The 27994-nt window shown below is 39.9% G+C and overlaps 1 protein-coding gene across 6 annotated transcripts; it reads right to left on the bottom strand.

Moving 5' to 3' along the window:
* Window positions 1–120: 120 nt before the first annotated feature.
* On the bottom strand, window positions 121–27398 carry kctd17 (potassium channel tetramerization domain containing 17). Of its 6 annotated transcripts, none has more exons than XM_042507655.2 (7): window positions 26957–27398; window positions 12358–12466; window positions 11118–11209; window positions 10330–10476; window positions 8193–8318; window positions 7543–7692; window positions 121–5273 (listed from the first exon to the last, which is right to left on the bottom strand). In XM_042507655.2, the coding sequence occupies exons 1-6, from the start codon at window positions 27317–27319 to the stop codon at window positions 7582–7584; spliced, it is 948 nt and encodes a 315-aa protein (XP_042363589.2). In that variant the 5' UTR covers window positions 27320–27398; the 3' UTR covers window positions 121–5273; window positions 7543–7581. The 6 variants fall into 6 exon arrangements, with proteins under 6 accessions (XP_042363589.2, XP_042363591.2, XP_042363590.2 ...); XM_042507657.2 differs by having other exon boundaries at window positions 10378–10476; XM_042507656.2 differs by having other exon boundaries at window positions 10330–10473.
* Between the last annotated feature and the right edge of the window lie 596 nt (window positions 27399–27994).

The following is a 27994-nucleotide window of genomic DNA, read 5'->3' as shown; positions in this document are numbered from 1 at the left end:
AGCTGTTGACTGTATAACTAGCTTTGCTGTTTCAGATGTTGTATGCTTTCATGAGGGCTCGACACGCGCGTGTCATGGTTGTAACATCCGCCTCAGAGGAAAAATAAAATCAAATCTGTATTTTAAACCAAAGGACAGATTTATTTTTGTTGAATAGTGACATTCATTTACATTAAATTAAACAAAAAAAGAAATCTCCTTTTGTCACATTGTTGAAAATGTTTTTCAGGTGAAATACAAAAATCAAAACAGTGTTCGTTGAAGCCTGTACAGGTTCATCTGAGGCGTTATACAATGCATGTGTCACATTGTTTGATGTATACAGACACTGAGGCTCTATGGACAGCAGAAAAAAAAACAAAACTCCAGCATCAGATTAAGATATTTTTCTATCCACAGCTGCCTGGCAGATGTTTGTTTTTTGCACAGAATAATGAAAGAGGACTTTTACACATCGAATACTATGTGAAAACACACTCTACTGTACAGCAGAAACAACACAGTGTACACATATGAAAAGTAAGTGTGGATCCAGCAAACCAAACCAGGTCACTGGACATGCAAATGAAGGTTTATAAAACTGACCTACTCATTTTCATCAAAGAAAAAAAAACTCCATTTACGTGAACTAAAATGAACATACTTAGTAAACCTGATGATTGTATTTCTATATACCGTTGCTCATCAGGTTAGTCAAAAATAAGTCAAGTAGAAAAAAAGCAAAAGTCACCCAAAGATGACATTAACCCCCCCGCCCCACTTAAAAATGTTGAAATTCTTTTTATCGTGTAACATTCAAAACAAAAGAATAAATTAGACAACTGAACATACAAAAAAAAATAAAAAAAAGCATGACATTTTATATAAAACAGCTTCAGCCTTCTGCAAGAGCTGCATGAAAGCAGCTTCACCTCACACTCAGCTTTCTTTATCTCAGCACTTTATGAAAAATAAAATTCTCAGAACAAACATGCACTGGAAGGAATTTACACAAACTTGGACTTTCAGTGAGATCATAAACTACCCATTCGTCTGCTATAATATATCATATAAAAAAAATGTAAAACACCTATGACCATTTTTTGACGTCGGTGTCAGTTTTGCTTAAACTCAAGGCACCGAATGATCTGAGCAGAAAAATAAAGGTGAGAAAAAGATAAAATGACAAAAAGTCTTCTTCCTCCTGCTAATATCACTGTCACTGTGATTATCAGAAGCATGATGTAACTATTCTAACATTTATAAGGTATTGCAAAGAACCTTAAAGGTTCTGGATATCTGTTTATACTTCAGATGGACGAGACACTATGCACGCACACAATATTGTATTTGCAGCCTTTTTTTTTTTCGATTTAATTATCAAAATGTTATTAAAAAAGTCATGATCCTAATTCTGGATTGTCTCACGTTGTAACTCTAAGTGCTTATTGCCTGTATAAAACAGCCCGTGTGTGTTTCCCGGCTGTGTGTTGCCGGTCAATCAGTCAGTCTGTTACAAAGGAGCTAAACAGCGGGGGGGTTCGACATAAGCTGCTGACAGCAAGCGCTCAATATGGCTGCCCAAATCTTTAGAGGCAGAAATAATCTCTCTACGTGAGATGAACCTCAGCGGGCAGAGCCAAAGAACTGTAGTTTTTCTTAGGGTTAATTCAGGACAGCTTTCACAACTAACTTAAGGATACATTAAGTGATATTTAATATTTTAATTCTGGTCAACCACTTCCATAAAAAACAAAAACAACTATGAATTAGTCCTACCAAATGTGATTTGGTCTGCAGCTAAAAGTGAAAATAAACTAGAAAAATTGTTTTATTGTTTTATATACCCATGTTTGAGAAATGTTACTAAAAACTACAGCTCCCAGTTTTTTTTTAGGAAATATTTTCATCATGTCTGCGTCTTATCTATACAGCTGTTGGCCAGTACTGATAAGAATTTTGCCTTAACTTTATGAAGTAAATGTTGATTGCAGTGTTATGTTAGAAAAATGCCACCATCAGCAGTTCAACTGGTTCCCAGTAAGCCTCACTTTCATAGTGCCATTCTGTGTGCCACCAGTAACAACCTCCCGGAAAAATGAAGGCTTGATTTGCGGCACAAAGAAAGTCAGTCCCTCCAGGATGTTGTGATCACAACAATTCACACAAATTCTGCCAATCCCTATGAAATCTGTGCAACCGCCCAATTTTTTCCAATCACCACAACTGTGCCACAAATTTAACTATTTGAAACAGGTAAAATATTATTTTGTTGTAGAGCTGCATGCAGTGTATTGATTCATTCAGTCTCTCTCTATCTCCCTGTCCTTATCTGTGGAGCATGCATTTCCACTTTGTAGAAAAACTACAATAATACTACAGTTCACAATAATCCCAAAACAGCCAGTGAAATCCTGGAGAGAATGGAAGTGTGTCGACCATTGCATAACAAAAACAAGAAAAGGATAGAGCTTTTCTAGCTGTTGGTAGCTCTCCCCAATTACAAAAAGTATCATTTTGGTTGTATGCAGCTACTATTGCAAGTAGAAGAAACAGTGGATGATGAACAATTGCAGAAACTGTGGAAACTCTAACCGGCCAAGACAGAGATCCCTGTTGCTCAGCTTTGAGGAAAACAGAAAGCAGTCCAGCTCCACAACAGCGGAGCCAACGACAATATCACTTGTAAATGCTAGAATGGAAAAAGTTGAAAAGTTGTCCATTTCAACTTTCAATTTGGAATGCAGACTGCACTAATTAGATAACTAGTATGGCTACCCTTTAATGTTATGGTTGTTTGGCTCCTCCCACTGCTGATCAACTCAATTATTTGAGTAATTTATGCCTCCAGGAATATGACCTGCCCTGCTTCCATCAGCATCTGTTTAACAAAGTATTTTCTATATATTCTTTTGTTTTCCTTTAATGTTTTCTAATAAGCTGCAACATGACTTTGGGCTGTTATAGATGTATTTTAGGCATATTTACACATTATATTACCTGCTGATAAAAACAGAACACCCTGTTATTTTTAAGTTACTTTGTTTTCCAGCTCCAGAGTTTTACTTTAAATGTGCTGGCAACACCTAGAAATGAAACAGCACTACACAAACTGTCAGGGGTTGAGCCACGGACTTTGTGCAGGGGATACACATTTGATCTGTGGTGCAGTTCCTACAAGTTGCCAACAGAGGTTGTTAAAATTTGTGTGTGATCTAACTTCCTAGACCCTTTTCAATCATACACCTGCACTGCGGCAGATCTGCTCTTCCTTTTTCCTTTTTACAAACAAAGATGATGACAGAGGACATTTTTGGACGATCACTGTTAGAAAACGGAGCTACAACTCATTCTCCTGTCTCTCCTTCTCCTTTTGATACCGCCTCCTCCTGCCCTCAACACGTCTCTGTTACAGTCTTTTTGTGACTCATGCCAACATCTCTCTGTCGGTCTGGGCTCTGGATCTCAGCCAGAGTGACAGACTGAGACGACACTGCTGCTGAGCATGCACCAGCAGGAGGTGATGCAGGTGTGCATCAGTGCACGACAGGGTGTTGGTGCAGGGGAAAATGTAGAGCAGTATACGAGGTCTGTTGGACAGCTTGTCTGCAGGGGGATAAAACCTTTTTAAGGTGACCAGTAAGCAACAGTGAGGAATAAGATAACATGTCTGTCTCCAGCTACACTGATTCCATCAAACTGATAGATGGCTGCGCTAACATCTGATTCATGAGATTAAACCACTGTTCACACAGAGCACATAACTACAGGTAGGTAAGGTCAATGCATCCCCACAACTCAGAACTGTACTGCACTGACTCACCCGTGCTGTGTTAGGGCTTTACCCAGAATTATGCCAGTCGAATCAGATTTAGTTGTTCAATTTTTACATAAAGTTTGAAGGTTTAAATGGGGATCAGTGTGAGCGTGACATTCAAGTCTTACAGTAAATAAGCTAATGGATAATGTGCAACATTGTTTGCCAAAATTAGATATCAAACAAAAGCCAGAGACCTTATCGTATTAAGTTGCTGTGAGCTGTTAATTCATGAATTCTACGCAAAAGGGCCTGTACACATGCTACTTTATTTGTGCTGCCTCAACTCTATTGTTTTTAATGCGGATACGTGGCAGGTGCTGCTGCATGTCATGTAAGGACAACAATCAATCACAGTCGGCAGATATCGTCCCTTCATCCATAAATATCAGTCTGTGGTAAATACTGAGGCAAAGTTGATCATTTAAGCACACGGATACCCAGCTTCACATCTGTCCCACGGACTATATTTTAGGGCAAAAAAACACTTACAAAACATCTTCTGGAGGACGATCAGCTCTGCACTTGGGAGTTCTGGTAAGAGCTATGATAGTGCCCTCGTGATGGTTATTTAGCAACCTAGACGCATCCTGCCTCTGTGCTCTTCAAAGCTGGCACAAGGGTAGCACCCAGTGCTTGACCTCGCATTTTCCAAGCAGTTAAAGACACAGCATGTATACGAACCCTCCACCTGTCCAAGCAGCTTCTTTCATTTCTGTGGGTCTCTGACTGTTGAGTTGAATTTCTAACTTCTAGGGGATAGCCCTTCTTTGTATGCAGTTCACACTGGTAAGATCTGCTTGGGCTGCAGAGTAAGTGAACAATGAGATCTAACCAGTGTTTTCACACTGACGGGAACAAATAATGCAATTGTCGTGGTTTTCTACAAGCTTAGCCATGTCCTGGCTGAAATACCTGCAGTCAACAGCTTGCTGACCAAGGTGGTTTTTTTTCTCTCGAAACTTGTGCCTCAAGTACAAAAAAAGTGAAAAGACTATGGGAACATTAAGGAATGTAATAATTCAAAGTTGCACAACACTGTTATCATCTGATCCTTTCATTTATCAGGTAATAGTGACGCAGAATCAGCTCACTTTACACTACAAAGTTTTCTTCAGGCAGATTTTTTCTGTCGTGTTTTGGTTGAGCACCTTAGTTCGGCTTTAATCTTGATCTTTGGTTAGAATTTACTAAGCTCCACTATTGCCCTTGGCAATATATAACATTTGTGCGCACCAAATCATGATCATTTCTACATTAAAAAAAATATACTGACTGAAAAATGTTTCTGAACATGTTGCTGTAATTTACCTTTGGGTAATCTTTCTTACTGGCATTTAGGTCAAAGAACTGATGCTACAACTCTGTTTTGATGAGTGTCCGTTGATGCGCGCGGATACCATGTAGGGATAAGACGAGAAAAAAATAACCTATATTCTTTTGATTTCTACATCCGGGACCCGTGGATCTGGAAAAGCTGTGAAACAAAAGAAAAAAAAAGAAAACAGAAGTTAGGAAAATTTGCAATTTAATCTATGAGCATTTGATATAATCTATGCTGTGATAGTGATGGTAATGATGATGAAAATGGTAACAGAATGAGAGCAAATGACTTCACTGACAAGTAATGGCTGGGAACATCAACGAAAACACGCACAGCCATGTCTTAACCACTTATTTTTTTTTTTTTAAATGTGCCCCATTAACATTTATTTTTTAAATATGTTTAAATGTGTCCTGTATGTGACTGTGTGTGGCTCTATTTTGAGAATGTACACACAGAGTGGGAAGGACAGCTTACACTGCTGCCGCACTGAAAGATCTGGGATATTTCATGTCCCTGCGTTGGTAATGAGAGCCCACAGAGACACAGCGCTAAATCAATATCTAGTCAGGCTGTCGGGTCACCGACGGACCGCACTGAGCATGCCCGCAGTTAAACACAAGCTGGTGCAGGTCACTGTGACAAACAGCACCAGACAGTGACATTTTAGCAAAAGGTATCACACATGCTGGGTATTTTAACTGATGGGTTTTTTTTTTTTTTAGATCATGACATCTTTGATCAACTGAGGATACATTTTCAGCTGCGGGAACGTTTTTCTGGTTTGTTTTCTATGACCTTGAAGCATTTTGCATCCTTACAGATTAGAGAAATGCTCTGACAGTCTAAATATGTTGAAACGTTTTCTCATAAGAGCAAAAAAAAAGGACACTGGAGGAAAAGACAGTTTGGGTTGTTTCAGTTCAGCTTGGTTCTTTGGCAGAGATCACCAGCATCAGGCTGAAGGGTGATGACTGAAATAATCATGAGATTTTCCTTTCTTACATTGCTAATAGCAGTCATTTGTCATCAGTGGGGTATTTAGAGAGCATTACTGTTGCTCGTTTTTCTCTACAACTGTTATAAAATTAGATGGTTATAAAGGTAGTATGCGTCACATTTCTTCGGTGGTCCCTCCAGGATTTCCTGATTGCAACAATTAACGCATATTCAACCAATTCCCAGTAATGTCTGTGCTACCTCGCAATTTTATGCCTTATTTTTAAGAGGGGAGGTGGTGGCGCAAAATCGCACTGAGGAGGGGATTATGTATTTTAGTTTAGGGCAGGTACATTCAACTTTAAAGGGTCTTGTTATTTATATGACATATATACATATATTTTAAAAACCATCAAAACCCCAACGGCAAGTGGGTTTAAATGTTTTGCGTGTTTTCTTTAAAAATCTCCAATAACACACAATTTATCACAGCCAGACAATATGAAGTTTGGTTATTTATGGTGGAGGGAGGGTCATGTGTTTTCCCCTGGTTACTCAGGGAGGCTAAAGAAAAAATATTTGTAGCTCCACGGAGGCCACCCCACTACTCTGATTAAGTATGGTCCCTTGACTAAAATGCGTTTTTAAGACCTAGTTTTATTCTTTCATTTATTTTCCACCATTAACCTTGCTATCAGTGGTGGAAAAAGCATTCACATCCTTAACTTCAGTTAAAGTACTAACACCACACTGTTAAAATACTTTGTTACAAATTGAAGTCCAGAAAAAGTACTTAAAATATTAAAAGAACCAAATGAAAAATAGAGAAAAAAATCATTAAAAACTAATTTATTTTTTTTTTTTAGAAAAAAGGGGGAAAACACCCCAAAACACTAGATCATTTTTAAAAAATGATAAAAAATTACCAAAAAATAAAACAAAACAAAAGTCCCCCCCCCCCCCAATACATTTAGCAAAATAGTTGGCAACTAATTTTCTATCAATTAACTGACTGATTGATAAACTAATGATTGCAGCTGTACTTGTATTAACTATTAGGTAATTTATTTCATTACAAAACATCATATTTTATAAACTCTTATTATGCATTAAGATAAATGGAGTGAATGGAGTACCACTGAAATGTAGTGTAGTAAAGGTATAATCACCTCAAATTTGTGCTCAAGTACAGTACTTGAGAAAATGTACTAAGTTATATTCCACCACTGGCTTTGGCTAGCTAATGTGTTTGCTCATAGTGATTTCACAGCTGTTGGGAACTGTCTATTTATATATATATATATATATTTAGCGTTTTCAGTGAGAAATGAATTTACTGAGGGACACCTCAGAGGTCACACTCAATGCAGCACCACGAAACACCCCAGATCTCAACAGACAACACACACACACACACATATATACACACAGACTAAAATCTGCTAGGTCTACGCACTTGCACATCTATCACACAGTTCCTCACCCATTCCGCCTCCCTTTGGAACAAAGAAACATGACTCCCTCATTCTCTAAGCCAATCATTTGGCGTGGTATCTCTCCCTCCCTCCTCCTCCTCCTCCTCCTCCTCCTCCTCCTCATCCTTCGCGGCTTCCTCTTCCTGCATCTCGGTCGGCTTCATTCAGCATGAAAGACGGAGGGGAGAACACAAAAGAAAAAGGGAAAACAAAACAAGACAGAAAACGACAAAAAAAAAATGAACACACTGATGAGTGTCAGTGAGTGGACAGTGAGGAGCTTGGAGGTAAATATAGAGACAGGCAGATATGTATCTATATATCCATTGTGAAAAAGAGAGATATAGATTGATACAGTAACAGTTAGACAGGAGGTGAGAGGTCGATAATGACAGGAAGGAGAGGCAGAGCTGTGTGGATGATGGAGTGAATGTGTTTGTGAATGACATTTTGAGGCGAGTGACATTTGGGGCTTCTCAGTGGAGAGTGCACGATCAAAGCCAGTCGCTTCAATGACAGGAGACACCCCCCTGTCTCTTTCACACACACAAGACACATACAAAACAAGGACAGGACACACACGTGGACACACAGCCTTGCATTCTACAGGGAGCCTTCAAAGACGTGTGTTTGTGAGAAAAAACAAACAGAGGCTCACCTTGGTTTTGTGGCTCTGCTCCGTCGCCAATCCAGATCCTGGAGTGTGAAGCTCCTTGGACACAACACAGAGAAACTCAGCCTGGTCCTCTGTCCCGTAGCTGTACGACGAGCCGATGTTCACCATCTAGAAAAAGACAGGGACATGGATAGAAAAATATATGCGGATGGAAGAAATGGGGACAGAGACAGAGAGACAGAGTAAGCCTCAGGAAGAAATAGAGAAAACAAAAAGCAAGAGAAAGTAGGAGATCCCAGACTGAAGCGAGGAAAGGCTTTATGTGCTCATGCATGGTAGTGGGGGGTGGGGGCACGGAGCAGACAGCCTGCTGTTACACACTCAGCAGTGGACTCGACAAAAAGCATCTTTTACTTATGGGAACAGCACAAACTACTGTGGTTCAGCTTCTGCAGGGACGTGAGCTGTGCAGCATGCAGTGGAGCCTGGTGCCAAAGCAGTGGGAAAGGGGGGGGGGGTCTATGTGTGACTTCTAGGCTACAGTGTGGACCGGCTGACCTATTACGACTCCTCGAGGTTCTGAGTTGTAACTCTGTCACTGTTGGAGTCGATGAACTAAAGCCTTTCAGTCCTTCACCTTAAAAGATTGTTAAAACTTTTCTTTGTTACTGATGTTACAGTGACTCAGAAGACCATATTTTTGTAACAATTCTAATGTATTCAAACTGTGAGCAATGGCTGCAAATTCATTCTTTTTCAGACTTTTTAATGCCACACGTGATGGCATTAAAAATCAGTTTTACAATAACAAAAAATTGAAGAAAAAAACTCTTAACTAACGTCAATAAAGAACTCCGGTAATGAGTCCTAAAACCCTGAAATTAATTAGCATTTCAGCACCTCCTGTTCCTAGTCTCAAAGTGTTACTTTTTAATGGTTTTTGGTTAGAAGCCTGAAATTAGATATGTTGTTCACACAAGCTTATGAGACATGTTTTGTTATCCCACATAAAGGCATCAGTTAATAACCCACTGAGAACTTTTAAGCTTTAGTGTCTTAAGAATGACAGTTGTTTACAATTAGCTATATGAGACTACAGAATGTCATTATATTGAGCACACCTTTTCAGCCTTGTTGCCACAGCAACCAGTTTAGTCGTTTATAGCCTAGCTTTTTTTTACTTCTGGCAAACTAAATTTAGGTTTCAAAAATCCTGAAAGTGGTGTTCATTTGTGAAGATTTTTCTGCTGAACAAACCATGTTACTATCAAAAATGCTTGTTTACCACAGAGATTATTTTCTGATCCAAAATCCAACTGAAAAAACCCACAGGCTTTTTGACGAGGGAACCAGTGCGACGTTAGCTTCTGCGTTGGCCTACAGAAAAACGTCATCCTCAGAGCACTTTATGGAACTGGGAAATATCTGGCATTTGTTGGGGAGTTTTCTTGGCAATTTTATGTTTTTCACTCTGCATGTGGGATTCCCACAGCACTAAGCAATAAAAAGTTTCTGCATAAAATACACCAAGCCACTGAGGACTCAGACCACTACTAAATAAACTGATGTAGTGGTCTGAGTCCCTTGTTGGTAGTGACATCAAAGCATGGGCATTATCTCAGCTAAGTAAAAAACTTTCCTGGGTCCACAGCAGAAAGCATAAATCAACTCATCTGTAACAGATCTTAATTTGGTTGCTCACAATTTGAACAAACTGTTTTATTAGAGGCGTATAAGTCCTTTAATCTATGGTGGACTTAAACACAAAATGGACATTTGGACTTTGATAAATAAACAGTAAATCTAACAACTAAAGACAAACTTCTTGATTGGGTACAGACTAGGGATCTTATCTAGGTTCTGAACCCTTCATAAGAGGCTGAACATAAAAAGATAATGAAGACTGGGTGCTGCGTCATGATGGTTTTATATAACTGCAACGGAGAATCGTTCAGATTCAGCTTGTTGGGTCTATTTGTAAAAAAAAAAAAATGTCAGCATACATTGACATACTAGTTAGTCCTACCTTAGGTCAATAAATCAGTCTACACTGAACTAATACAATCAGGGAGCCCTAATTTCAATTTGGGGGTGCAGATAGCAGGGCTCAGGTCGGGGCCAAGGGGGTCAGGCCAAGGATCAAGATTAAAGGGTCAGCAGCAGCGTGAGTCCAACCCACAGTCCAGAGCAGTCCGGTGCGGGGCTTTCTGCAGGCGCGCACGCTGACCTGCTCAAACTTCCAGCCGTCCGACATCGTGGAGACCATCTGGGTGAGCTCCTCCTCCTGGCATTGCAACACTCGGTAGACATGCTTGGGGGGCACCTGCTGGGGAAAGAGAGAAGAGGTGGGGGTTGAGAAGAAAGGATCACATATCACACATTTCACATAACCAAGCCTCAGGAAGAAGATAAGAGTCGTGAGCTAGCTACAACCACCAGAACTTCTATAATCATATTTTGGCACAACATTTGACCCCACGCAATGTCTCACAGTGAGTCCTGTAAAGTACGGTAGAACACAGGGAAGTGGGAGTATGTTTGAGAGGGCAGCAGGATTATGTAAGAGTGAGTGCAACCATCCTGAGAAAAGAAAAGTAGCCTCATACAGCACTACAGCTGAGCTCTCTTTAGAAAAGCACAGAAGGGTGAAATCATCAACAAAGAGCAGAAAGGCACTGCACTTACACCACCAGCACAATGGTGCGTGTGGATGAGTACAATATGTCTGCTTGTTTTGGATGCAGACAACATTGAAAAACGTACTACGGTTTGACATTATGACTGCCAGATGCAAAAAACGCTTCATGGTGTAAGAAGAATAATATAACAGTCTGTCTTCAAAATTACATAAAAATGATAAGCACTGCAGTGACTGAGGCAATCTGACTTTGATTTAAACAGCGCTTTGATCAGAGTGAAGCAGCCGTCTCCTTTATCATAAAAATACTTGACGAGTTCTGTGTATACCTGTGTGGCTTTGGAGTCCCTCTCCACAATCCTTTCCTTGATCAGTTTGATCAATGGGGTGATGTTGTAAAACTCAGCCTCCTCCAGGACGCCTTGAAACAGAAGAAACATGCAACTCAGCTCCTGTGAATACCGAAGCAAAGTGGTTCCCAACTAGAGTTCATCTGGCATAGCCTTGTTAGATAAACTCCAGATCCCCTTTATTGACGTCATTCATGTTACATATGTGCTCATTTGAACTGATTATACACCAGATAACATTAATATAGTGACACTAGTGACACAAAAATGGATAGAACTTTTTCTTGGGCTGCCTCTTGAAAGTCAGAAACTTGAATCATCAGTTGGAGATCCCCAGTCGACTGAGACGAGTCAAGCAGTGTTTTTTTTTTTCTATGCAGTGTGCTTCTGTGCACATTTTGATCTGCAGATTTTGCTGCGGAATGAGTGCTCTTAACTTTGATCTGCTTTTTGCAGCTGCAGATAAGCAGGCAGCAGCATGAAGAGAGACAGAGACCTTTTTCATGCAAATGAACTGTTTCTACTGTTTATCGAGTACTTAAAGCTAACTGCCAGTTAACGTAGACTCACAGTATTCTGGACACTTCAAATACTTTCAGGCCATGAATCAAATATACGTATATCTGTGTCATCATTTTCCCCTTATTTTATCTTTTGACCACCCAAGAAGCATCTACTTCATTAATTTGAGAGAAATCAGGGTGAGTTTCCAGTGTGCACCCACAGATGCACGAACATAACCGGTGGAGGGGGATTTTGTTGCAGGAAGCTTGGGGTAGCGGAGAGCCTATGAAGGCATATCACTGTCAATAATCACGAGCAGAGTATGTCTCTTTAATAAACTATTTCAAACTTTTTGTCCTTTATTTTAACTATTTCAGCTGTTTATCCAATACTTTTATCAATTTCAACTTTGTCCATCACTTTAAGCTAACTATTCAAATCCCATCACTTTATTTAACTACTTGTCTATTATATGTAGCTAATTATTTCTACTATTTATCCATTACTTTTAGTTAACTAATACAAAAGAAAGTATTTACCAATCTGTGTATATTATACATTTTCTAAAATCTAAAAAGCTGGGAGACCCTCAAGAACAAACTAGATCACATGAGGTAGTATGGAAGCATGCAGTGTTTTCTAAGCATTGCCCAAAAATAAAAACCAACTCATGCACCCAGGACCCATCTGAGCAGAGTCAAAGTGTATCAAAGACCTTCTTCTGCCAGCTCCTTGTTGTAGACCAGTTTGCCATGCCGCAAGTAGTTGAGGATGGGACCAAAGTAAGTGGGGTCTCTGTCAATCACATAGGCTCCAGACTCATCCTGTTATAAAGAATCACAGAAACAAACAGAAAAACAAACATAATCACATCATAAAGTGTGTGTATTTACATTGCGCAGAAAGCCACTTTTTTCTCGGGTTTTTACTCATGGGGAGTTTTTATTGACCTGAACTGGGGTGTGCTCAGTGCAATGTTATTCTATTGTAAGCTGTGTGTGTTGTAACTTGTTACAGTACTCAAGGCAACTTTTTGTGGTCATGTGTATAAACATAGGATGTGGCTACTTTTATTTTCGGACCATTAATGGACCTCTTCTGAGATATATTGAGTATTTTTAGACCCAAAAGCTCACCAGCTGGAGAATAACATCCTGGTCTGCTATTTTCATCTTACGTACGCAGTACTGGCTGTCCAGAGCAGGGGTATGTTTGCAAGATGCATTGCAGAGGACTTGGTCTCCATAATAAAAGCCCCCTTACAGCTAATAAAAACAACTTTGTGATTATAAAATTGTTCTGGTATTCCCAAATTCCCATTAAACTTTGTTGCTCCCTTTTGCAAATGCAGCATTGCTTTTTCACATTCCTGCAACTGCTTTTTTTTCAGCTGGACACAGAAGTTGCTGCTTACTGGGGCTGCAGAGTAGTTGTTGCTGACTTTGTTAACACACGTGTGTCGGCAGCCTGCTTGTCTCCCACCTCCGGGCTACTTTCTGCCAAGCCTGCCTGGCTGTTATGTCATGACTACTGCCCCTCCAACATACACACACATTCTCTCTTTACCCTTCTTTCCTCGTGATGAACGCTTGAAGCAGAGCCCCCTTTTTAGAGTTGAATTCACAAAAGAGCTACTGCTGGAAAAATCCATACAAAAACATACAGGCCTTTAGGAGATTCAAGCTGAGTGATGTATAGGGAAGAGCAAGTTAAATAACATTGGTCACATCTGCTGATCATGTGTCATTAACACATGGCTCAATGGTCTCTGTAGAAAGCATTCGGGACGCGAAGGAGGACAGAAAAAGGACGCATATATTTTGGGATCAAGGCTGAACTCTGGACTAGTAAGTCCCAGAATTCAAAATCCCCCTTCACTACATTGCACAAACTGCAAGTTTTAAAAAGTGCAGGCCTTAAAAATAATGGTTAAAAGGCTGGTTAAGTGAAGAAAATGACAGGAAGCTTGATAATGTGAATCTACTCTTTCCACATGACTGATTCTTTTCTGATGTGCTGAAGTGGCAACGGACAACGGTAGCCTCCAGCAGCATCTTGCACAGAAACATGTTATCACTTTTATTACCGGATCCTCATTCACACAGTAACTCTCACTTTAACTGTAATGAGCTTTTAATATTTGATTAAAATCCTGACTTCGAAGGCTGAATCCAGACATTTATACTTTGTAAAAAACAAAAAAATATTGCCATGTATCTGACATTCCTGGTGCAGCTTGGTAGTGTAATTCAAATGCTGCAGGTAACCCTGATTAGGATTTGGCACTCTTACAAATATTCAAGGGGCTTAACTGGACTTTCCAGTTGTTTATGCATATTCCATTTTTTTATATGGATGTGTGATATTATCAGCTCTCGGTTTGAGAGTTCCAGTTGTTCATCTGGACTGTAAACAAGGAGCTGGCTCACAGCCAGTTTTCAGTTAAATAATGAAAATGCGAGGCCAAGCTTCTCTTCAGTATGGAGGTAGAGGCTTTCAGGTCACTCTGAGGTCCTGGCCTGTGGAAGAGTGTTTGCTGTGAGGAGTCTGAAGGGCAACATGTCGATCCATATCATCATCATCAGGATACGCCTTTGTTTTTAAAATTTTTGTATCACTGTCAAGACAGCGGCAGGCAAAGAACGGCATGCAGCCAAGAAAAAGACGATAAGGAGAACCTTATTTACTTAGGAATAAATCAGCACTGTGGAAATATTTTAGATCTCAGAGAGAATAAGGGGCAACAGACATAGCATATGCCAAAGAAAAAAACATCATCAGAAAAACAACCTTTTTTCTGTAAACCTCGACAGTTGTCATAGAGCTGAATTATATGCTTTTGTTAGATTATCTTGTTACTAATCTATGGCCGTTGCCTTCAGGGCTTTAAGCCAGATAACTCTGACATTTTAGGAAAAAGATCAATGTTTAGGTTAAAATGAAAATACTTCTCACAGAAAGGTCTTTTTTAAAATTAAAATGTTCATCACAAAAACTACTTATGAAATCAGTTGCCATGTGTAACTGATGCGTAGCTGACTGCCCTAACAGACAAAAACTAATGTTAGTTTAACATATGATCATTTTGTGTAAGAGAGGTGATTTAAGAGAGGAATGTAGTCAAAACATCTGACCTCAAGCTTCATAAAAAGACGTTAACTAATGACATAGACTCGGAAGATTTTATGTAACATTGTGCAAATATAGACACATCATACCTGAAATTACAAATGGCTTTGCTAAACGTCCCACTAACAGGGTTCCCAAACATTTTCATGGACAAACCCTCAAAACTCTTCCAAATTCTCAAAAAGGACCCATAAAAAGAAAAGTTTTCTTTGCCCCACTTGCCTGCCGTTTTTTGAACATATCATATTCAAACTCTGTTCGTACATAATATCAGCTCGCTGGCACTCATGGAGGAAGACAGGAACGTATGCATGGTAAACAAACATCGATGCATGATAGAGAAATGTTATGCCGACAGCTGCAAAAAATACATCAGACGCTTTTGAATGATGGATACCGCGTCGAAGCTCATCTCTTCAAGCCCAGCCAATCTTTGCTGGCGTAGCGTGACATGAGCTTCTGATGAGCCACTCCCAGTGTGAGACACCAAACTAATGCAATGAACGAGGACACCTACATACACAAGCAGACGGATTCAGACTGTAAAGCAGTCCATAGGATGTGTGATGCAGCTAGATGAGGGATGGATTAGTGGAGAAAAGAGGCATGACAGGACAGCCAGAGAGAGACCTGCAGATCAACAGCGGAAATAAACAGCGGGACGACAAATATGTTAGGAGAGACAGTATGACGAATAATCTCCAAATAGAAATGAAGGGGAGACACTCTTGCAAATACCACAGGCGAAAAAGCACAGAGAGACAGCGCCATAGAGCCAAGGGATGAAGACACACGGGGTTTTTGTGTCTGTGACAGAGAGACACGAAGATGGGATATGAAGACCAAGAAGCAGCTTGTGAAGACGCAGCACTAAGTGTGTCTGAGTGTGTGCCTGCACTGAAAATCACAATTATTAGAGTGTGGAAGGGCGATGACTGCAGAGCGGAGACACACACACACACACACACACACACACACACACACACACACACACACACACACACACACACACACACACACACACACACACACACACACACACACACACACACACACACACACACACACACCACTCTAAATGAGTGGAGCTGCAGTGGAGGACAGACTGACGCCTCATCAACGTGACTTGACTTGACAGTGTGGGCATGACAACACGGGGGAAACGCTTCCTGAATCTGCCAGAGCCCTGTTTTTTACCCTCTCTCTCTCTCACACACACACTCACTTACATACTGAATTATTACTGTTGATCATTATTTGCAGATGGAGCATGCTCACTTTCTCACAAGGTGATGTAAGTTGTCGGGAAGTGGGACACTAGTTGGTGAGTTAATGGTTTACAATGCATTTGTTCAGGGAAATAAGATGTGACTCAACAACATCTCCCTGATGAGGTGAGTACATCCCACAGGCTATCAGCATAAGCCAAACAAAAGCCCTGTTCACTTCTCAGAACACACACACACACACACACACACACACACACACACACACACACACACACACACACACAAACACGCCTGCCTGCATACTGCTGCTTGCGTGAGCATGTGTAAACATAAGGGCTGAATGATACTAAAAAAATGTAACATTGCAAAATGTGTTTGCATTATCCTTTGTGGCATTCTGTGTCCAAATGTGTGAGAGCACTAGCCAAGATACTTCACTTTTGCATTTGTTTAGAATGTAACACTATTTTTATTCACTATATTTATTTCTTTTTTAAAAAAAAAAAAACAACAACCCTGCCCCTGTGATTGCCTGTCAAACTGTCGGAGCTAGCATGGAACCCATACCATCACTAACTGCACTCCCTGAAATAATATGATTTTTGGCAAAATGAAAATGCATTTTCACAGAGAAGCAGACAGAGGGGTCCACAGTATGTATTTGAAGGATATATACAGGATGTCAAACTCAATTGGCAGTAAAAACAGGTTAAAAATATAAAGATAGAAGGTAAAACTTTGCCAATATTCAACAGCTTTGTGTCATCACAATGTGTGCAGATTAACAGTATTTGTGGTGTGCGACCTGCTACTCGGTTAACCATTCACACACACTCAGAAGTAGGGCTGCCCCCTAAGAGTCTGAGATTTAAATCATCAGTAAAACACCCCTCAGTCAACCATGATAGCTTCAAGTCGAGTCTTTTTTTTGGTTTGTTTTGCTACTCAGTGTACTGCACAGTGTACTTTTGGGGATGTTTTTCTCCCCAAGACTTTGCTGCCAAATGAGTACTCTTGACAGTCACGCTACTTTTTGGTACTGGCTACAACAGACACAATGCAGCCGCACAGAGAAAGAGGGATTCTGCATCATAAGGCTCGGAGCAACTTGACACAACACAGACAAACCTTTGTTTGATATCTATTATCTGCAAAAAAAATGTTGCACACATGTGATCTGTTGTTAGCACCTCTAGCTTGTTTACTATATTACATGATTGACGCTGTCGCACCGAGCGTCCCTGCTGAGCTCCGTTCAACCTTTAAAACTTGAACGGAAAAGCAAAACTAATTGTTGAATATCTGTGTTGAACAGCCAAATCCAATTCAACAGGCATCATTTTGAGTTGGATACAGCCCCAATAAAGGTAAACACTAGCTGCAAGTTGTGAAACTTCATGAGCCCCAGATGTGCACATCAAATCCACCTGGGTGTTATCTGAAAACATGCTTCAATGGAAGGGGCACAACTCAAGGAAATATGGCCTTTTGTACAAAGGAGTTAAGTTGGTCAGTGCCACAAATTACTTTAACTTTTTTAAATAACTTTGAAATGTTTCTGATTTCTCATAATCACTAACTATTTCCAGGTTTATGTGAAAATATTACAGATTTCCAATATGGTCTCTCGCTTTTGGAAACCACTCTTTGTGTGTGTAACTTCTGATGTAAGAAAAAGTAGGGCAGTTGTTCAATTTTCTGGTTGATTACACACGACCAGTCCCATCAGTTTCATACAATCAATATTCATTAATCAATCCCTTGTCTTACACTAACTGTAAAGTTCTGGAATGAGAGCCGTGGAAAAAAATGGTGCTTGATGGTATTTGATTCCTTTTTATCAGAGAGCTAGTTAAATATTAAGAAAGCCTGAAGCAGTGCCAAGTGTTTTTAAAGATGCGTTTTTAAGGAGATGATAGGCCAGTACATTGTTTAACCATTTTTGTGCAGCACTAGCATCCCTGCTCTGCTGTTTTTTACTCTACAAATTTCAAATCCACCACATAGTTATTTTAAATCACGGGTCATCAACTTATTAATCAGACAGACTAAACTGTTAAGCTTTACTACACCCCACAAAAAAAGCTTACTTTGCCAAATTTAATCATCTATTTCTATAGGCTTTGCATTATTGTAATAAAACATATGGCTGGGTATCATTTACAAAATAACTATACCAGTACAAAAACCAGTAAAGTGATACATTGGGATTTTCCTGCACAGAGAATTATGAGGCGGCCGCCTCCATCACATTTCCTCCTGAAATTTCCTTCATGGAAAACACTTTTCTAACAATTCTGTTGCACTACTTTCATTCCAGTCATTTATAATGGCAATTATGGCATTACTTCAATGTGGTAGCACTGTACCATAATCAGTACAGTGCAATGAGAAAGGCACTTCCAAAACTGCCATAGAGGAAGAAAAGAGCGGTCTGTTTTTGCAAGTCAGCAGCAAAGCAGCTACCAGCCCTATAAACATGAGAGAGAACCGATGAGTAGCAGTAGTCTTTTTTTTTCTCTGCCGCTTTAATACAGTTTCATATGGCCAGCTGGCACTTAGAAATGCTGATCCCAGTAGGCAGCTGCGTTTGCGAACGCAGGCTTATGCAGTTTGGTAAACCTCGAAAAACAATTCAAGACTCAAACTTCCAAGAACAATAACATAAAAGCAAATCGCTCTTAAAACAGAAACAACGAGCTACAACCTCATTATCATCAAGTAAGCGGTCCTCCAAGCTGGATAACTTTCGTTGCCGTCCGTGTGCAACCAGCTGTGAGACAAAATATTCAAAAACTGAATTTTTATAAAGTGTAGTGTCACCAAAATCACTTCACACATGAATGGTTTCTGTAGGTTATATGACACTTCATTTGTCTAATTATTGGGAAAACTTATTGACAAAACATTGAATAAATTCTTTGTTACACAGTGCAGTCACCAAAATCACTTAACACACAATTATTATAACTCCTAAAATATGTTGCATGTAAAAAAAGAAGACTTGGCTTAAATCATTTCAAGGCACGGTATCCATGCACGTGTTTACACATGATCAGGCTGGAACCACCTCCGCCTCATTTTGAGCCAGGATCAAGATACAAGCTGCTGCATTAGTGGGCCGATCACACACTGCATTAAATCAAAGAACGCTTCCTGTGATTGGCTGTAAGAAAAACCATACACAAAAAATCTCAAGATCTGGGTACAAAAAAGGATTAAAGGCAGGCATCTTTTGACCGGAGAAGATTTGATACTACTTAATACTGGGTTATTTTGGTCAAAAAGGTACTGAGCACTGATACCAAAGCCCTCACAAAAACATGCATACTGTGATGTATATGGTTCACTGAAATACTGCTCAGTCTTCGTGAAAATGTGAGAACACACACATATTTTGGCTTTCCCATTCTGATCTAAAGGGGGACACGAGTTGTGGGGAAAAAAACTATGCACATGAGTGTGTTTTCTAATTACGGATCAGCCTAATTTATCATCTCCAACACCACAGATGGTCTGGCTGAACCCCTGACTTCTCAGTGTTGGTGACATTTTTGATGTAGGAGACATCAGCAGCTCCACACTGATGAACACATTTGACTGTGTGTTCTTCAGCTCCATGCACTGTGAATGAAACATTTTTAGTAATGTTTTAGTGAATTAATGAAAAAGTCTTGTAATTGTATTCACCTAGCTGCAACCTATTTTATTTTCACCTGTATTTTTCTAATTACAGCTGGACGCCAGACTTTAACATACAAATGAATGTCCGTTACATTCAAGCCCTCGCCGAATCAGCTAATGCATTGCTGGTTAAACCTATAGCTACCAGAAAGAGCTCTCTGTATTTCACAGTATACTGAAATTGAGGTGTCTGCAGAAGTGATGCCTTTCAAGTCAGCCAGCCAGATGTGGGGGGGGGTACAGTGACGGTGCAGCAGCTAAGAGTATGTCAGACGGTAAGGTGGAACATTTTTAAAAAAAATGTATTTGGAGTTGACGGTCCAGAAAAAAAATAGATAAACTTGGCTAGAATTACCATCTATGGAAGTTTGAATCTGAGTTGGTCTTTTCAGCCTTATCGTATTGCTTTAGTCAGACAGCTGCTGTCCCCTCTCCCCTGTACTGAGCACACCAGCCTTCTTTCAGCTCTGCTTATAACTTGGAATGTCAAAGAAATAAACCAAAAGCTGCCTTCTTCTTCTAAAATACATACAGCAAGACATGCTCCATGCACAATCTACTCTTTCCAGAGCCCTGACGCTCCGCCCCCTGCTGCTTGATTCAGAGAGACTGTTCACGTGTTTATTTAAAGTTTATTAATATCGAACATGTCGCACGTCCAAATTGTACCTAATTCGACACAGCACACCCTTTGGTCCCCAGCAATACACCTGCCAAACCTGAAGAAGTTTGGATGAACAGATCCCGAGATATGTGAAGGACACACGGCATACATACACATGCACAGACATTCCCTGCTTTAAAGTTAACATTTCCTCAAGGCGTTGTTGAGATAAGAGGGACAGACAGAGGAACAACCTGAAGTCATAATGCCTCCAGCCACAACTACCGCCAGCTTTGAGGCATAAAAAAGCGCGTCTATGGGCGGGGAAGATGCAGCAAGCTTGCCTGCAGGAAATATGTCATAAGTATGCGTTGCAGTGTTTTTGCAATTACTCTTCAATGTCAGGGACAAGAGAGTTGCACACTGAACCTTCAAGTAAGCTAGTGTAATTAACCCTCTGACACCTGGATCAATCACTTTTCTTGTGTTCTTGTTTTTAAGTATTTAAATCGTCAGGAAAAAAGGAAATGAGCAACATAGCAGGAACTGTTTTGCAAAGTGCAAGAAATTAGCAGATTGGGAAAATTATTTTTTTTTAAAAAACTTGGGAAAATTTCCACAAAAATATTTTATAGTTATCATTATTACAAATTTAAAATTCTGTTACAGAATTATTATTATTATTATTTATTGGGGATTTTTGGGGTAATTTCCTTGTTTGTCTGTTTTTATTGTTTTTTTATGTTTTACATTTCTTGGGTAATTTCATCGCCTTGCACTCTACTTTTTTTTTTTTTTGCCAATTTTTGGGCCATTTCTTCTGAAATTGCATTTTCACGTTTTTGAAAGAAATCAAGCCAGCAAAGCAATTAAGAAAAATAAAAGGCAGCTTAAATAATGGATAAATGGCAGCTTTTTTGTGTTTTTGTTTCTGAGAAAGGTTTGTCAATTCCAGCCCTGAATTCTAACTAAATACCAAACAAGGTCCTATTGTGTAACCCAAACCAAAGTCTTATTCATGTATCCTGAAAGTAGAACGGGGCAAGTTCACACAACTCTGTTTATTCAAATGAGAACCTTGGCTCCAACATCGTTTGCATGATTACTGGCCGCTGCCAATGCCTCACATTAGACCTCTCAGATAGGGTGATAAAGCAAGTCTCAACATGTTGTGGAATCCACGATGACACAGCGAGATGGGACAGAGATTTTAAAGGTAGAAAAGAAACATCTGAACATTTACAGAAAAGCCAGGTTAAAGCATCAGGCCATCAACGCTCACCTTGTGATCACCATGTTTTTTCATATGAATTAAGCCATTCATAATCACAAATCTGTGGTAATAAGATTATGTGGTTATAGTCCACAACTGGCCATCCTGTTACACCTGCTCAGCTAACATAATCTAGCATCATCAAAGCTGAATTTAAGCTGCGTAATGTGATTGGGGTGGGACGGCATGAGGTCAGCTTGGGTGGCGTTAACAGCAGATAGCCCTGGGTTTGGTTCGGTGAGGGGGCAGGGCAGCTGAGGTGCTGGTAATCTCATTAAAACAGTCACACAGAGCCAGACAGTTAGTGGGTTTAAAAACAGCCAGGAACCCCTGAGCAGAAACATGCTAACGCCAGCGGATTAGACGGGAACTTCAGCGAGGATAAATTCGGCTTCTCTCCTGAGTAAGACACGAAAACACACAGACTGAAGTGCTGCTGTGTAAATTCAGCCTCAAATGGCTTCAAAAAGACAACATGCTGCCACAATGAGCCCCTTCAAAGATCCTTAAATATGCACTTCAAAGTTTTCCAGACCTTACTTTGGGACAGAATTTCTTCTGAAAAAATTGTTGTGCAGAGGTTTTAAGAATTCCAGATCTTGATCCATTTAGTAAGTAACATTTAGCCTGAGGGGTACCCTGATGGATTATGTTTTTTCAATAAAAGTGTATTCCCTTTTTCTGATTTTAGTGGAGGGAAAACGTGGGAAACATCATCTAGAGAGTTTGGCCAAGTGACACCACGCAACACTGACCTGCCACACTTTAGTGATTATTGTTTATAAGTAGGGGTGTACTGATCTATCAATTTGGATCAATGTTTCAATTCAATGATCTACAATATAATATGATTGATGCATAGTGAAAACATCCATCTATATCATTATCTTTAGTATATGGCTTTATTTTGAAATTCTGTGACACCATCAGACAGCATCAGGCAGATAACGGCAAGAGTCAGACAGTGAGGATAATGTTATTCACCAGGGAATAAATCAGCAGCTCTCAATACATCTGACGACCTTAGCCACATACATATTACTCTTCAGGAAAATCCTGATTCCTCCAGCGACCGACGTTTCATACTTGACTTTGAAAAACCTGAATCTCTGGGTAAAATACAAAGGAACTTGTCCTTGTGTCTGTCGTAATAACTTGCTTTATAATAGAAACACATAAAGACAGACAGAATAAAACATAAACCCCTTGTAATAACCCTGAGACACGTCTATCTGGCTTCCATCAGGTCTTTCTATAGTGTACCATCTATAAATGTATACATGCTGAGATGTTATACATCTGACAAAAAACTGTTGTCTGTCCTCAGCCATCATGTTCACAAGTCACAACTCAGAGGATTCAGAGCCTCGCCTACAGCTCACTTCCTGTTTTCAGGATGACAGCAACACGACATAACAAGAAAAAGAAAACACTAAGTCTCTGTGTGTCTCTCCGGATTCAGGAGTTTGTGATAAAGAGCAGGAATAAAAGGCGAGAAAGGACAAGTGTGCGATGAGCATTCACAGTGAGTCAGCCGCTGAGAGCGAGGATGAGGAGAGGACAGCATAATGGTGAAGGAAAGAGATGTAGGTGTGTGTGTGTGTGTGTGTGTGTGTGTGTGTGTTTGTGAGCGTGTGACTGTGTGTCTTCGGGCAGTGCAGGGAGAGCTCCTGTCAGGTCGCGGCTGAAGGTCACATGGGAATATTCTTTCCATAGAGTCTAGTTGTGCAGCGGGGGAACAGTCATCACTGCTGTCAGGTAAAAATCTCCAAGCGCCAATTCTGGTGGTTGTTTTTTCAGCTTTGTCACTATAGCTGAAGGAAAAGCTGCTCTTCTGCCGATATGAGGTTTTTATTTGAAAACCACAGACACTGTCTGAAACCCTCCACTGGATGCATGTGGTGGTGACACTTAAGATGAGCTGATTAGGATGTGGTGGGGTGCCGGTTTTTGTAGGCCACCCAGACAGTTAGCTTTGCCCTGGTTTCCTCGTCAAAAAGCGTATAGGATATTTCCATTAGATTGCAGATGATGGCAGAAAATGCACTCTGTGGCAAACATTCATGACATTTAAATCTTTTTTTGAACCAGATATTCTTAACAAATGAACACCAATCTGGATTTTTGAAGCTTAAATGCAATCACCAGAAGTAAACAGCGATTGGTAGGCTAGAGCAACCTACATTATGGTCACAGTGCCACTGCTACAAGGCTGGGGAGCTGTATTTGGTGCAGTTCAGGTTCTTTTTTATGACGCATAAAATATTTTATGTCGTACAATGAAACTTGAAAGTCTCTAGTGTTACCCACACACCTTATTTAAGGCTTCTTACAAAAAAATTTAAAAACCCACTGACTTTGAGAAGAGGGAACAGGAGGTGCTAAAATGTGACGTCATTTCCGGGTTTTAAGACTCATTACTGGGGTTTCTCTATGTGACGAGGTATGTAGTCTGTGAGATGGTCATGTATCCGCCGTCATAGATTCTGCCATCAGTATGATCAAAAATGCCACCAATTACTTGAGTTGGCAACAGCTATGCTTGTTACTGTAAGTACAATAAAACCTTCCCTGGGAAAAAGCTGTTACTTTTATAGGTACAAGAGTACCAACCAACAAGCATTAACAGTTTAAAATTTAGAAAAAAAATATTTTAGCTTGCTCTGTCCTCAGTCTCTCATCCACCGCCATTAACAAGCTCTTTTACCCAAGAACACCATGCTAGCTCAGCCGTTATGTCACTGAATTGTTACAAACAACCTAAAACAACAACTGTTGATGTCCAGCGGTTTAGCATAGTTTTCCATATATTTTAAAATATGCCAGCAGTAACATAACCTGCAGGAAGAGACTCTCCTCAGTAGCAGAGGGAAGAGCACAGAAAACAAGAGAATAACTGATGTCTGTGTTCTTGACTCTTCCTAAAACTTAACTCCTGACATCAACTGTATTATGATGTCAGGAATATAATTTATTTCACAAACAACCTGAAAACATAATGCTTCCGCCTCTGTTAACACTCACGCTGGGGCATAAAAACACAGTATGAGACTGTTTATTTACATTATTTACTGATGTTATCAGCACTCAATTCATTTCAGCTCATTGCCAGAGTCTCGTATTTTGCCTTCCACTATAGTGCACAGTGTTTCTCCACCCTGCTTAGAGGAGAGAGAAGAGCAGTGCAGAGCTTAAGCAACCTCACCCACATTAGGTATTAATGAAGAGTAATCCACCCAAAAGATGCGAGGATGACAAAAATAAACACTCGAGGGAACGCAGGTCATTCAGGTAACTCAGACACAAGCTGCACTGAAGCAACAATTATTCATTTTGTCAAGCATAGGATTGATATGAAAGAGGCCTTCTTAGTGTGCAGCTGTATTATCTAGGAAACATAGAAGTACTGAATAGGGACTGGTATCAGCAGATACTCAAAAGGAAATGACTTGGATTGGAACTGGGAGCAAAAATGCAATCGCAACATCCCAGCTTCTTTTGATTACACCAAAGCTTAATTTTTCAGTTATTTGTTTAAATGCTAAGTCTATAAAATGTCTGCAAATAGTGAAAAATACTCATCGTGTGTTCCCAGATCCCCCAGTGATGTCTTGTTTTGTCTTTTTCTATTCAATTTTATAAAGCCATACACTACAATAGCAAGCACAATCTACATAGATTGGTTCAAAGGCTGCAACTAACAATTATTTTCTATTGTTGATGAATCTGTCCATTGTTTCCTTGATTAATTGATTAGTTGCTTGGTTTATGAAATGTAAGAAAATGAGGGAAAATGTTGATCAGTGTTTCCTAAAGCCCAATGTGCCATCAGATGTCTTGTTTTGTCCACAAATCAAAGTTACTCAGTTTACTGTCAAAGAGGGGTTAAAGAAAATAGAAAATACTCTTAGTTACGCAACAGAAATAAAGGAATCTTTAAAACATTACTGAAATAAATTAATTTCTTAGATGACAATCCAGTACCCTATACCCTATAAAACTACAAACTACTACTATATACAATAACTTTCCATCCATATTATCGCCTCCTGTGGCTAATTTTCTCACAGTTGCTAAGAAGGACTTTTCACCGGACAGCTACGAAACACACAGTAGACCTGCCCCCTTCTCTCTCTGTAACACACATGCATATCAAAGGCTGCAGCATAATAGAAATCTGCATCATTCATGAGTCTTTTCGTCCTTACAGTGTGCTCAGTCTCCATGTGACTGCGAGACACATAATACATCTCTCTCTCTCTCCCCATAAGATGCCAGCTGTACAGCCACTGACTGTGCAGCTCCCTGCAGAAGAGGAGGCACGTGTTCATCCATCTGACCCAAGCTACATTCACACCACAAAATGATGCTGAGGAGCGAGGGAGAGAGCTGCAGACTTCACATGTACAGTACCCTTACACCTGCTGTAGAGCTGCAGGACACAGTGGACACATTGGATTTTGGTCATAGTTAAACCCTTTAAAGGCAATCGAATAACCGTGAATATTAAAAAACGTTCTAGGGCACAGTTCAGAGATTATTATTGACTTTATTTTTCTGCCCCCAAGTCCAAACTTGCCTTACTTTATGCCAAGACCTGCACACATATTTGCTAATCCCTTTAGTCCGCTTTGATAACATCAACCTTTCAAAATACATCATTTGTGATATATTTTGTGGGGATAAAACAAATGTATTTCCAGCTAAACATTTATTACCTGTCTTGGTATAAAAGGTATAATAAAATAATATCACAATACAATATTATTGAGAATTTAAATGTGTTATTATACACTAACATATGTTAAGGCATATATCAATTTTGTCTTTCTTTGACTGCAAATTATGGAAAAAACTTTGTCAACATTTGTTTTTACAAAATAAGATAAAGTGTCCAGTCTGCCCATCTCTCTTCAATCATGTTTTATTGATCAAACCGTATCTAATAGACTAAAATAGATACAGATTTTATTATTATAGTACAGTAAATTGTATAGTAAATTGATTTTGTAATGCTAATAATTTATATAATAAAAAATCTATACTTTGAGTTTTGAGTCTGTGTATTGATACAATATAATATAATAACGAACAGTCCCTAAAACAAAGCCAAACCTTTAACTACCTTAATACCAATGTCTTTACTACCAATCTTAACTTAATACATAACCAGGAGCATGTTATGTTGCACTGTATGTATAAAGAATCTAAAATGTTAATGCTTACAATGACCAACATGTCATTACGAAACTTTAAATGCATTTAGGAATACCTAAGCTTTACCAAAGTTAATAGTAAGTGGCATGAAACATAGTGTTATAACAAAGTATTTACCGCCAGTTTGCAAAGTATCGTTCACCGGTGGGGTGTAAAGTGTCCTGACCGGGGGACTCACCGTGTCTGAGTGCAGGTCCTGCTGTTGGCACAGCCGGTACAGGAACGAAGTTTGCTCTTTGAGGAGCGTCTGCCGCGTTGTGAGGAACACGGTGCCACCGACGTTTAGCCGGACCCACTTCCCGCTGTTTCCGCCGGTGGGGTTGATTACCGAGCCGTTGCCGATGCTCTGTGACGCCGTCCCGCCGGGTTCGGTGGTGCTGGCGGGGGTGGCGGACGTCGCGGTCTCTCCCGCCTCGTTATCTTTGTTGTTGTTGTTGTTATTATTGTTGTTGTTGCTGTTGTGGTGGCAGCCGCGGTGGTGCGTCGACAACGCGGCGACGGCGTCCTCCGTTTCCCGCTGGTCGTCCGCCGTCGTTGCCATTTGGAAAGACACGAGATGAAGACGAGCGAGGGCGTCCGTCCGTGTCTGCTGCTGTCTCGGCTTCTTCTGTCCTCTACCAGCCGAGCGGAGCTCCGCCCCCAACAAACTCAAAGATCAGCCGCGTGAAGTTACAGGAAGTGAGACAGAGCACATCCTAGAGTACTTTCAAAATAAAAGCCCCATCCTGCCAAACTGTAGGCGAAGAGCTCACATGGATGAACCCAATTTTGTTTTAAACACAAAAATGTGATGGTTGGTTTCCACTTTAAATGCACCCATGAACCGTAAAAAAGATAAGGGACTATTCATTAAAAGAGAAAAGGGAGGGGGTGGTTAAAAGGGGGAGGCGTGTCAAAACCATAACCAAATCTAATCTTACAATAATAACATTACATCTACATCCAAATCACTTTATTCAACATCTTATTTAAAATTTGACGAGTAATAAACCGTTAATCAACCAGCATGCACAAAAGGATATACTTTCATAAATTGTAGTACTTAAAAATACAATATACTGCTACAGAATTATTATTTGCATGTTTTAGCTTTGTACAAATATTTTAATGAAAAACATACATCTCTTTCATACTATAATAAGTGATTTATGCTAATTACTCATTTGAATGTAGGCCTATAACAGGAATGGCAGATAACCTGATCTGTGCAAGTTTT

This window comes from Plectropomus leopardus, chromosome 19 (assembly GCF_026936395.1).
Source record: "Plectropomus leopardus strain MGB_pleo_1.0 chromosome 19, ASM2693639v1, whole genome shotgun sequence".
NCBI classification, from domain to species: domain Eukaryota; kingdom Metazoa; phylum Chordata; class Actinopteri; order Perciformes; family Serranidae; genus Plectropomus; species Plectropomus leopardus.
The sequence above is the reverse complement of the archived record's forward strand: the minus strand, read 5'-3'. Positions and strand labels throughout refer to the sequence as shown.

Excerpts from the sequence above, each read along its gene's own strand:
- kctd17 (XM_042507655.2), bottom strand. The coding sequence starts at position 27,319 with ATGGCAACGACGGCGGACGACCAGCGGGAAACGGAGGACGCCGTCGCC. Across the intron at positions 10,477-11,117 it reads GGGACTCCAAAGCCACACAG|CAGGTGCCCCCCAAGCATGT; the intron begins GTATACACAGAA and ends CTCTTTCCCCAG. Across the intron at positions 8,319-10,329 it reads GCACCGGACTGCTCTGGACT|ATGGTGAACATCGGCTCGTC; the intron begins GTGGGTTGGACT and ends GTCTTTTTCTAG.